General features: G+C 42.9%; 1 protein-coding gene across 1 annotated transcript; it reads right to left on the bottom strand.

Moving 5' to 3' along the window:
• Window positions 1-702: 702 nt before the first annotated feature.
• On the bottom strand, window positions 703-8,330 carry LYSMD3 (LysM domain containing 3). Its single transcript, XM_054031338.1, has 3 exons — window positions 8,237-8,330; window positions 7,694-7,966; window positions 703-5,028 (listed from the first exon to the last, which is right to left on the bottom strand). The coding sequence occupies exons 1-3, from the start codon at window positions 8,288-8,290 to the stop codon at window positions 4,363-4,365; spliced, it is 993 nt and encodes a 330-aa protein (XP_053887313.1). The 5' UTR covers window positions 8,291-8,330; the 3' UTR covers window positions 703-4,362.
• Between the last annotated feature and the right edge of the window lie 4,002 nt (window positions 8,331-12,332).

Raw genomic sequence — 12,332 nt, 5'->3', positions numbered from 1 at the left:
CTGATACAAGAATTGAACTTAGCAGCATGCCTGTGAATGTCTACCTCTTATAGGGAAAGATGAAGATATGAGAGTTAAACTATACTGTTCAGAGTCTACATGAAACCTTGAACTACTTTTCAGATAGCATTCCAAATTGGCAGTGTCCCTTTAACTATTTAGAATATGATTAATATTCCCCAATGTTAGCAGAGTGAACAAAACATTGTTTACTTGGGTTTAAGAAAATTTCTGACTCCGGATAACTATTTTACAAAGTAAAATAGGATTTCAGCTACAAATTCCTAGGACAGTGGCAGGTGAAAGTAGTATAATATACCACCAAAAAGGTAGTTTTGTGAGCCTGTGAAAATGTTGGCATCTGAAAATTAGCCTCACTAATAACTGGGGTTACTTTTCTTGGGCCTGTTTTTTAAAGCTGCCTCATGCACCTCATGTTTTTTAGGTAGATCAAAGGCAGTCATTTATCTGAAATCGAGAGTCTACTCATTCAATAGGGGGTGAATAACCATACTGTAATATAATACATAATAGATGTGACTATTGTACTGAGCTCTACACAACATACAAACAGAGATATTCACCAACCTAGGAGTTTAGTTTGAGGTTGTACATAGGCTAATAAATATCAGCTTGAGAGACAAGTGTGCAACTTCCTCAGGAAAGCAGATGCAGGGACAAGAACATGCTCTCAAGTTCACATTTTGCTGCACACAAATTTTTTTTATTAGAATGCTCAGAGCTCTCCCAAAACTATGAAGCAAGTAAAAGGAACAAAAAAGATTTAATAAGAGGCTTACATCTTCAGCACTGCATTATTTCACATCTAATTACATTTTGATCCTGTATAAAATACTTCGTTATACAAAGACCATTTGTGGTAGTGTACTCCAAAATATATCAGATTTAAATAAAACATTTACATATGTGCCAACAGTGCAATATGCACTTAGATTAAAAATTGACTTCCTGAGCAAACCATGTTTTGTATTTAATCTAAAGCATGATTCTTCACTTGAATGCACCATGTAATAAATTTCTTTACAATTCCAACTTCACTGTTAAAACAGTTTTGACAGGAGTCTGGCTTTACCACTTCACTTCTAACTATTAAATGTAAATCTGTATCATAAAGAGCAATCAGCCAGTTATTTACTGCTACAGGTAAATAACTGATACTGCAGTATCGGTCATCGTAGTTTGGAAAAGATAGTACAATTGCAACAGAACAAGGCTGCCCACAGAGAAGCAAAGTGAAATTCATGCAAGCAACTCCCTTTAGTACTGACAGGAGTCCTATATTCAAGGGAAACCTATGTCAGACGCCGATAAAATTAACTTTCTGCTCTTAAAAACGTTGTTATATAAGGTAATGGAATGTTGTTCAAAAGAACAACAGTTTTTTCTTAAGTATTATTTCAAAAACGACTTTAAAAGATAAACTTTATGCCTTTGCTGCAGTACACATTTTTTTAGGAAGTACTCATTGACAATAAGTCACAAGTCTTCTCAGACCTTAAAATAAAACACACAAATTTGACTTGTATGAGATGTAACTAAACAAAAGCTCTCAGTATATAATGCCACAGAGCAACATAAGTAGCAATGTCTCTTTACTTGTATTTTAACAGTATAGAACCCTTTCAGATTCTAATTCAAGATATGACCAAATCTGATTATAATCTATTACCAAAATATTAGCAATTTAATATTTTCTTTTGTCTGCTCATGTGTGTATGCAATTAGTCACACTTACTGAAAATAACTAGTATGCAACGTATCTTTTGAAAATCCCAAACAAGCTCATTTCATGTTATTCAGCTTGTTAATAATTCTCTTGAGTTTTTTATTGTGATGAAAGGACCAATCTCTGACATTATAAAGTATTAACATTTTGTAATTCCAAAACTAATCATTGACATAGGGGACAAGAGGTTAGTTAAGGCAAGCAAAAAGAGCAAGCCTAAGTTCGTTCAGAGCACAGAATTGTATTCTATGCTTAAAGAGTTCCAGATCCTACACAGATACGATTTCTATTAAGGTACCTTCAAAGTAATGTTGAAATCATAGATTAAAGCAATCTCAACTGTTTCTAAACTTCAACTGTTTAATGTTTTGACCCATTATGTTTGTAAAAGTTTATATAACTATTTCTAAAACAAATGTTAAATAATTCCTACTTGTATAGCTAGTTTGGTCTTCTCTGGAAGAAATATTGCATGATCAAATTCTTCTGAGCGCAGCTACTTTATCAAACAATTCAGAATAGCTCCAAAATAAAAATTCACAGGATCAAAGCGTACTTCCATCTGCCAAATTTTAGACCAGTTGAGCCTTAAAATGCAATTTTTGTATTGTCAAGTTTTACATTTTTTAAATAAAAATACAGCCAATTAACCATGTTTGCATCATTTAACAATGAACTGCATTTGCCCTCCTTAAAATCTGCAGGACATCAGAATTTCTAAATTGAGAAAGTGTTTGTAAGTACTGCATCTTTTAAAAATATGTCAATTTCTCAGAATCACTTTTTTATACTGTACACTTGGACAAGATGCTGTTTAAATACAAAATATAACATTGAAGAGAAGTATTTTTCACTCAAGTCTCTTTTGCTGCCAAAGCCTATCCATTTACTCATATGGTGAAATAATTATGAGTGGAGGATAACAGTGAGAACCTTGCTTCAGGGGGCAAATATGATGGGATTTAGTGTAAGTTATAGGCACTATCTTAATAAATCCCTATAAAGGAATACATAACTACCTCCACTTTCCTCTTTAAACAAAAATTAGTAAGTTCAAAACTAATTTCCCTCTTCTCTAGCTGTAACTTTCTTAGGAAAAATTTAGGTGACTGCTTAAATGCAGGGACCAGCCTTCTTCAGGGGAAGAAATTTAAGAGGCTGACAAGGATCATGGGGGCAGTAAGGTACTGCCAGTAGCTGCACCCTCACTGCAGGCCAAATTTCTCTTCTAGATGTCACAGGGTTTCCCTCTGAAGTGTTGTGGGAGTGAGTTGAAAAAGAGTGGTGCTTCTGAAGCCCTCCTACATATTACCATATGCATCCACTCAGACACCTGAAAACACCAGCTGTTTCAACTGAGGAAAACCAGTTTTCTGCACTGTAAGATGTAACTAGGAGAGTGACATTTCCTTAATAATACAAAAAAGGTATGGAAGGAAATGCTACATCCCTTGGATTGTTTTCTCATACAAGTATTTGAACAGAAAAAGGCATGTTATTTAGCCAATTTCTAATTATTCAAATTTAAGCAGCTAATTACTACACAGGACAAGGACTTCTGTTTCAACAACTGGATTGTGTTTAGGCATCAGAGCATAGCTCACTTATACACAACGTGACCTCAAGCAAGCTTTTGAAGTACATTTAAAAAGATGGCTTATGAGCCTATTGACTGGATTGCAGCAGAAAATGAGACCCAGTCTGAACTTTGGGCCTTACTTGTAGTAACGTAAATTTGCTTATACTCAAAAAAGGAGGAATTTAATAAACTGTTTGGTTGTGCACTGATTGTGAAAAGGTCACAAACTTCTATTAAATGTTTTTGCAATCTCACCACTTGATGTCTATTATATAAGGCAGTAGTTATAGTGCAAAAAAAGTTCAACATAAGCACTGCCCTATCAGTCAACGAAGCTTAATTTAGTACATCTTTCTACTTAGTCAACAGTAGCTCTCAGCCCTATATATTCATTTTCCTTTCAGAAAGTCTCACACTGATCTAAGGAAAAAAGTAGTTTGAACTTTATATATGGAAAAGGTTTTACACACAGAATTTACACCAGCCATACATTAAATATGTATTCAGTGGTATATATTATGAAGTGGGAAGTAGATCTCTTCAGTTGATAGCCCATGTAGCATGTACCATTAAATATATTATAAATAAAGCATGAAACAATATTTATTTTTAAAATTAAACATGCTGAAGCAGATGCTTTCACATAGCAAATTATAATCAACTGTACTCATTTATCTCATGTTTGTCAGAACTGCACCTTAACAGCAATCGTTAATTAAAAAAAAAAAAAAAAACAGGTTATATTTAAATAGAAAAAAGTGCAAAGCCTTTCAAAAATACCTGTTTACATACACATTTATACCATGACAATCTCGTAATGTCATCTGTCAACATGCTTGACAGTTTAAATGACCCACAGAAGGATTATCTCCTATGTAAATATGGCAGGTTCCCACAACTATTTAAATAAAGGAAGCAAAGCATCCTTGTACTTTAATACTGCCCAAAAAGAAGGAATGTATACATCAGTAATATCTATTCTTTGCATTCCAGATGCATTTCGCATTCTATACTGTTTTTCCTCTTCATGTGAAAGTTATGTTAGATGTCTATGAACAACAGTCTCCTGGGACTTTCCATTGTAATGCTGAAGTTCCTCCTCACTCTCAACGTTCATGATGTTTGCTGGATTTATTCCATTTTCAATTTGTTTTTGTTGTGATGGTGCTGTGACTAGTGAGTGGGCAGATTCCATTGTAGAATGGTGACTAACGTCAACTTTCACTAAAACCTCATAATATAAGAGATAAAAAACTGGAGTTATTATGCCAATCACCAACATTATCACCACTGCTGTCCACCATCCTATGCCCCAGTCTGCTCCGTAATAGGGATCTTTCCGCTTTTTGGTTTTAGCATCAGGTTCAAAGCATATCTGCTGTGCGGATAAGGCAGAAACAACTTCATTAAGATTCTCTCTTTTTGTATCATTGCACTTTACTATTTGTTCTATATCGCGATCCACTTCTTTCAAGAAGCTGCCTATAGTCTCATTACAGGAAAATGAATCAGAAGCTGGTGATGTTCCTTGGAATTCTGGGGAAAACTGAGTAGATGATAAAGGTCTTGAAACTTGCTTGCTTTTTGGAGAGCAATGCGTTTCAGTCAATACACTGAACTTCTTCACTGGAATTTTGATAGATCTCAGTGCAAAAAAATCCTGGTCAGTGATAAGATTATTAACCCTCTTGATGTCTGCAACCTGAAAAAAAAAAATTAATTAAAAGCAACGTAGTTTAAACAATATGAAAGGTTTATTAAACCTGAAGAAGAGTGTTAGCCTCCCTGAGGGATAGAGTACATCCCTAAAAAAGGAAATCCCAAATTATAAATGGAACCCAATCGAAAATATTTTGATGCAAAACATGGAATCAAAGAGTTCCAAATACAAACAAAATTTTTGAAACAGACAAGAACTGAAGTACAGACTGGAAGTCAAGAACTGTATTCTAACGCAAATAATCACCCTGACTCCCTCTGAACTTGGGGGGAAAAGGTCACTCAACCTGTGTCTCAATAACTATTTATGAAAATGGAAATAATACTCCTCCCTCCCTTTCAAAGAAATGATGACCATTAGTTTATGAAGTGCTTTGCAAACAGACATACTATTACTGTCAAATGTGGTTTGGTCATTCTAGACCAGGGGTAGGCAACTTATGGCATGCGTGCCAAAGGCGGTACGTGAGCTGATTTTCAGTGGCACTCACACGGCCCGGGTCCTGGCCACTGGTTCAGGGGCTCTGCATTTTAATTTAATTTTAAATGAAGCTTCTTAAACATTTTAAAAACCTTATTTACTTTACATATAACAATAGTTTAGTTTTATAAGTCTATAATATATAAGAGACCTTCTAAAAACGTTAATATGTATTACTGGCACACAAAACCTTAAATTGGAATGAATAAATGAAGACTCGGAACACAACTTCTGAAAGGTTGCCGACCCCATTCGGGAACATCTAGGTAGATAGAAGTTCTCCTACTTTACAAAATTACCCTCATTCATCTAGTTTAGTTCTTTCTTCTCTGCCCCTGTATTGCCAAGTGCAACAATAGGCATAACTCAGGCCATTAAGTCTTCCTTTGCCCCCTCTTTCTTTGAGAAAGGGCAGGGTTTCCTACAGATTTAAGAGCTCCATTTACTAACTCTCGCAAAAAATATTTCAGCACAGGTTATATTGCAAACAGCTACAAAAAGTAAGCTTGTGAAGGATACAGAGAAGAGGGGGAGGAGAGAAAATGATTAAAGAAGGGGTAGTTTAAAAAAAAAATTATTTTTCAGTTAAACCAAGTGTTCAGATACTTAACTTTTTAAAGCTTTTCATCTTACAAGATGAAGGTTCCTCAGGCTTGGTCTCTGTAGACAGGCTCTTCCCTCCCCACCAATCCCACCCCGAGAATAGGAGCAAAACATCTGAGAACAAGTAAATAAGGTTTCTGCTTCACTCACCAAGTTTTTTTTTGTTTTGTTTTTAAATAACTGCTTTACAATCAAAATGGCTAGAGAGTTGAAAGTTTACATTTTGCATGAAAAAAAGCCATATAAGAACACCTCTGACCATTCCCTAGAAAATTTTTTTTTAATTGACCAAGTTACGAGCTTTTGAAAGCTGCATGAGCAAATGTAGCTCAGATTTTGTACAAGTTTCTCACTACTCTGGTCAAGAAGGCTATACTACCACACACGTACAGGTAGTTTAACTACCAAGTGAGAAGTGTACTGAAGGTTCCCTTTAGCGGAGGTAAAAGCTCTGCAGAAGCCCTTGGCTCAATACTGGTAGACTATGCAAGAGTGCCAAGAAGCTAAACACTACTCATGCAAGTTAAAATCCTAAAACTGGAGATGTTGCAAAGTTGGCAGCACCCTAAGGCTCATGTAAGAAGAGTGTTCTCTTGGCCTTCCTAAAGTGCATAGGGAGGGAGGTAAGTGGTGTCTGGACAAATAGCACATGTAAATAACATCAGCTAATACCCATTTATGGCTAGTCTTCAAAATTTCAGAGTCCTGGAGAGCAAAGTTACTTATTTTTCTTTTTAAAAAATGTAAGTACCATATGAAAACTTTTAGTGAGCACTGCTGTTATACTGTTAGGCATCCAAATCAAGAAAAGTCTCCATACAGGTTGCTCTATTTCAAGTCTGCCCACTTGTGGCTATGCACTGTGGTACAGACTTCAGATGCAGCCCCACCTTCTCTCTCAGACACGCCACACTTTTTTCCAAAATGCATAACATCCAGGAAATGCTTTCAAGAATATAATCTGTAAAATGTGGTATGAAGATTTGGAATGAAAATGTGACTGCAATACATGACTTACAACATTAAGTCCTTTTGTTGTGTTCTTATGTGCTGTTGAAGAGTTGTCACATATCACCCCAGAGGGAGCTATAGTTCAAAGATGTGCAATGTCAGCATATTTTACACACAGTAAAGTTTTTAAACATTCTAGGTTCCATTTGGATGAAAGGTGCTACTGTATATACATTCAAGATCATTATAGCCAAGCCAATAGTTTAAAACACTAAAACCTTTTTTTTATATTGTAAGACATATACTAATATTTTGTAGCATTTCTTTAAGTCATTCATTCCCAGTACCTTTTCCAGGTCCGAAGAGGCGCTCTGTATGGCTCAAAAGCTTGTCTCTCTCACCAACAGAAGCTGTCCAATAAACGTATTACCTCGCACACCTTGTCAGCCTTAACTTGGACATTTCTTGATTTCTGGGGCTTAAATATCACGCAACTTACGCATTCATGTTGTGTAGTTTCTGTAGGAAACACTCTGCGTGTCCCGCTGGACCTGAGCGGCTCGTGGGCAAAGATACAAACCGCGCTGGGAACCGCTCTGTACACGAGACTCACCGAGCAACAATACTGCAGCGCTATCGCGTTTAAAGTCTCGCCTTCCTGGATGTCCTTCGTTAGCAGCACAATATCATCCAGCCGGTCTCGCGAGGTACTTCGTCGGACCTTCTCCCTCCCTCTTGGGCGCAGCTCGGACACCTCCCCGTCCTCCTCCTGCGCCTCGCTGTCCGCCTGGAGACCGTTTCCAAACGGGTAGGCTCGGCTGCTGCCCGCGGCGGGCAGGGCTCCGGCTGGGGGCTGGCTCCTCCCGGCCATTCTCTCGGGAAGCCTCTAACGAGAGCAGAGAAACACCTGCCACCCCGGACAAAGCCTTCCACCGCGCCCAGCGCCCCTCGCCCACCCGCTGCGCTGCCTCGGGCGCCCAGCCGGGGCCTCCGCACGGCGCTGCTCATGTGGCGCTACACTGGGGGCGGGGCGGGGACTCTGCCGCCGCGGGCTAGAATCTGCCCCCCCGATGCCAGGGGTCGCGGGACTCAGGGCGGCCGTGCCGACCCCTCTCCGCGGGGGGACAGAGGGCGGCCCGCGGGGGGCAACACTTACCTGCCGCTCCCCCAGGAACTCTTCATGGCAATGGCGCCGGGCGGCCGCCTTCATCAGCGCCTTCCGCGCGGGGCGGCCTGTCGCGGCCGCCACGTCGGCAAAGCAGCCCCGCCCCCAGCGCTCTTAAAGGGGCCTGCGCGTCGGGCCCAGCCGCGCATGCGCATTGAATAAGGGACGCTGTAGAACGGGAGTCGACTGTTCCCTGGGCTCCGGGGGCGGGAGTTGCTCGCCGAGGGCCGTACAGCTAGCGCAGCTGCCCCAGGGCTAGAGCAGGCGTGTCCCCGGGGGCCGAGGGGGTGGGGTGCCTGGGTTCTCCTAGCCAAGCGCTGGGGCAGGGCGGCTGGCAGCGGTGCCCACTCCGAGCGTCTAGAGATCACGAGACTGACCCCAGGATCCTGGGGGGATTGCAAGAGATACCAGTCGGGGTGGGGTGATTTTGACCCCAAAGCAGGCACGGTGGCTGGACCCGAGATCAAACTGCAAAGTTATGCCCACGTTATAAAGTGCTGCTGGATGGTGCGGAGTCTCCAGCCTCAACCCGGCCCTAAACAATTCGAGTGAGTTAACTTGGTGTCCCAGGTCTGCCCAGCAGAACTGTAACTAGGTATTTTTGCGCCTGAGGCAAGAATATAAAAATTTGCCCTTCCCCAGGGCCAGCTCTTCCGTGACAATTCAGCGGTGGGTCCCTCAGTCCCTCTCGGAGGGAAGGGCTTGCCGCCGAAGAATGAATGAAGGGGTGGTGGTAGAGCCTGTGATTTTGGGGAGGTCAACTCATGATTTTTGACTGCTTGGGCTGGTAATGTTGCTTCTAAGATGTTCTTTGGTTCCAGTCCAGTTCTAATCCAGAGCGGGGTTAAGAGAGGAGGGAGGTGCTGGATATCAGCAGTGGCCACTAGGGATCAGCATGTGTCCTGAGAATGCTGGGAGTTCAGGTTTGCAGGGCAGGATCAGGGGTGGCAGGTTTGTAGAAATTTTGGTGGTGCCCAGAACCCGCCCCCACCCAAACTCTGTGCCACCCCCCACCTGCCCAAAGCTCTGGGAGGGAGTTTGGGTGAGGGAGGCAGCCTGGTATGCAGGCCCCAGGCTGGGGCAGGGAATTGGGGTGCAGGCCCTAGGCTGGGGCAGGGAATTGGGTGCAGGCTCTGGGAGGGAGTTTGAGGATGGGAGGGGTGCAGAGGAGGTGCAGGAGTGAGGGCTGTGGGTTGTGGCTGCAGATGAGGGGTTTGGAGTGTGGGGGGGCTTGGTGAGAGTTGGGGTGAGGGCTCTGTCGGGGGCTGGGAATGGAAGGTTTGGGGTGTGGGAGGGGCTCAGGGCTGGGGCAGAAGGTTAGGGTGTGGAGGGTGAGGGCTCTGGCTGGGACTGGGGATGAGGTGTTTGGGGTGCTAGAGGGGCTCAGGCAGAGGGTTGAGGGTGCAGTGGGGGGGCAGAGAGAAAGCTCTGACTGGGGGTGTGGGCTCTGGGGTGGGACAGGGCTGGGGATGAGTTTGGGGTACAGCCAGGCTGCTCCAGGACAGGGGCTAGAGAGGAGGACTCCCCCCCAGCCTTTTCTCTGCTGGCAGCAGCAAGCTCTGGGGGAAGAGCTCCCCTTTCCTGCCTGCCCCCCAGCTGCACACTGTCACTGCATGTGCTCCTAGGGCCCCTCTCAGATCCAGGAATCTCCCTCGCCTCCCGCGTGGTGGTGCTGGGGGGCACTGTGTGTGTCTCCTCCCCTGCTGTTGCCCCTGACTGTAGCCTCACTGGGGGTGAGGGATGAGGCTGTCTCCTTGCCCAGCATGGGGCAGGAGTGGTGACTGTGGGCGAGGGGGCTGTGCTGCTGGAGGGTCCCATTGAAAAATGAAAGGGTCTGAGGGGGAAGGGCAGGCTCAGAGTCCGTCTGAACTCTCAAAGTGAGATGGGGGGGCACTAGGACCCTGCGGCAGCAGTTGCTGCATGGAGGCCACATGGAGCTGCTCTGCTCTGGTCTGGGAAGGGGGGGGGGAGGAAGCAAGTCAGGGCTGGGGGACACTCGGGGGGGAGGCGCGGGGGGAGGGGGGCGGCAGGTGGGGCCGAGGGGAGATCATGCGGTTATAAATATCTCTATGCCAGCGGCTTTTTTTTTTCTCCACCACTTTTTGCGCCCCTCGGCTTTGTGCGCCCAAGGCAAGTGCCTCACTCGCCTTGCCCTTGTTAGGGCGCTGCTGCCCAGTGCCCCAATCCAGCTGTGCATGGGCTGAGGGTCTCAGTTAAGGGTCGGAAAGGAGGTTTTGTAGGTGGCTGATTAACAGAGTTCCTGTTAAAATAGTCATTTTCATTATTTTATTAGAATACTAATGATATATTAGGTCATCTAGAGCCTTGTATAGGTGTCTTAATTATTTAAATATAAATAAAATACATTGCAGTTGTGGTAACATTGTTGTGACGGGTTGAATCACAAAAAACCCCTTGGGGCTGCCAACTGATGTGCCAAGACTACTGCCCCTGCTTTCCCTCCCAGCTCGGGACCCCAGCACCCTGTCTTGCTGAGCCAGACACGCCTGTCTGCTCCAACACAGACCCAGGGTCTGAATTACTTTCCCCAAAGCTGCAGACTTAACTGAAAGCAGCTTACAGAAGTGTTCTTGTCTTTAACTCTCAGATGCCCAACTCCCAATGGGGTCTAAACCCAAATAAATCCGTTTTACCCTGTATAAAGCTTATACAGGGTAAACTCATAAATTGTTTGCCCTCTATAACAGTGATAAAGAGATACTACCCCCCAGGGTATTAACATATACTCAGAGTTAATAAGTAAAAAGTGATTTTATTAAATACTGAAAGTAGGATTTAAGTGGTTTCAAGTAGTAACAGACAGAACAGAGCGAATTAACCAGTAAAATAAAATAAAACACACAAGTCTATGTCTAAGAAAACTGAATACAAATAACACCACACCAGTTCCAGTAAGCTTCCTTTTACAGACTAGTCTCCTGCTAGTCTGGGTCCAGCAATCACTCACACTCCTTTGTTCCAGTTTCTTTCAGGTATCCTTGGGGGTGGGGAGGCTTTCTCTTTAGCCAACTGAGGACCAAAATGGAGGGGTCTCCCACGGGCTTAAATAGACTTTCTCTTGTGGGTAGAGACCCCCCTCCTCTCTCCTATGCAAAGTCCTAAGATGGAGTTCTGGAGTCACCTGGGCAAGTCACATGTCCATGCATGAGTCACAGTTTTTACAGGCAGAAGCCATTGCCCACATGGTATCTTGAATGTCTCCAAGAAGACTTCTTATGTGGATTGGAGCATTCCAAAATGCATTGTTCCTTAAAAAGAACAGGAGTACTTGTGGCACCTTAGAGACTAACAAATGTATTAGAGCATAAGCTTTCGTGAACTACAGCCCACTTCTTCGGATGCATAGTGGGCTGTAGTCCACGAAAGCTTATGCTCTAATACATTTGTTAGTCTCTAAGGTGCCACAAGTACTCCTGTTCTTTTTGCGGATACAGACTAACACGGCTGCTACTCTGAAACCTGTCATTGTTCCTTAAAAAAAGAAGAACAGGAGTACTTGTGGCACCTTAGAGACTAACAAATTTATTAGAGCATAAGCTTTCGTGGACTACAGCCCACTTCTTCGGATGCATATAGAATGGAACATATAATGAGGAGATATATATTCATGAGGTTGATGGATTTCCATTCCATACGGCTAAATGCAATTTGTTAGTCTCTAAGGTGCCACAAGTACTCCTGTTCTTCTTTTTGCGGATACAGACTAACACGGCTGTTACTCTGAAACTTGTCATTATGCAAGGCACTGCATTTAGCCGTATGGAATGGAAATCCATCAACCTCATGAATATATATCTCCTCATTATATGTTCCATTCTATATGCATCCGAAGAAGTGGGCTGTAGTCCACGAAAGCTTATGCTCTAATAAATTTGTAAGTCTCTAAGGTGCCACAAGTACTCCTGTTCTTCTTTTTGCGGATACAGACTAACAGGGCTATTGTTCCTTAAGTGCTTCTTGATTGGGCACTTAACTTTGCGAATTCCTTTCTCCAGGAACTGACCAAATGCTCTACTAAGGTTATTTAGAAATCAAGCCAGTACACTGCCAATATTCATAACTTTGA

Source organism: Malaclemys terrapin, chromosome 6, assembly GCF_027887155.1.
Source record: "Malaclemys terrapin pileata isolate rMalTer1 chromosome 6, rMalTer1.hap1, whole genome shotgun sequence".
NCBI classification, from domain to species: domain Eukaryota; kingdom Metazoa; phylum Chordata; order Testudines; family Emydidae; genus Malaclemys; species Malaclemys terrapin.
This window is presented reverse-complemented; position numbering and strand designations above follow the sequence as displayed.

Bases quoted from the DNA above. Each gene is read 5' to 3' on its own strand.
- LYSMD3 (XM_054031338.1), bottom strand. From the start codon at position 8,290: ATGAAGGCGGCCGCCCGGCGCCATTGCCATGAAGAGTTCCTGGGGGAG. The intron at 7,967-8,236 runs GTAAGTGTTGCC...TGCTCTCGTTAG, and splicing joins AGTTCCTGGGGGAGCGGCAG to AGGCTTCCCGAGAGAATGGC. The intron at 5,029-7,693 runs GTGAGTCTCGTG...TTTTTTTTTCAG, and splicing joins CGCTGCAGTATTGTTGCTCG to GTTGCAGACATCAAGAGGGT.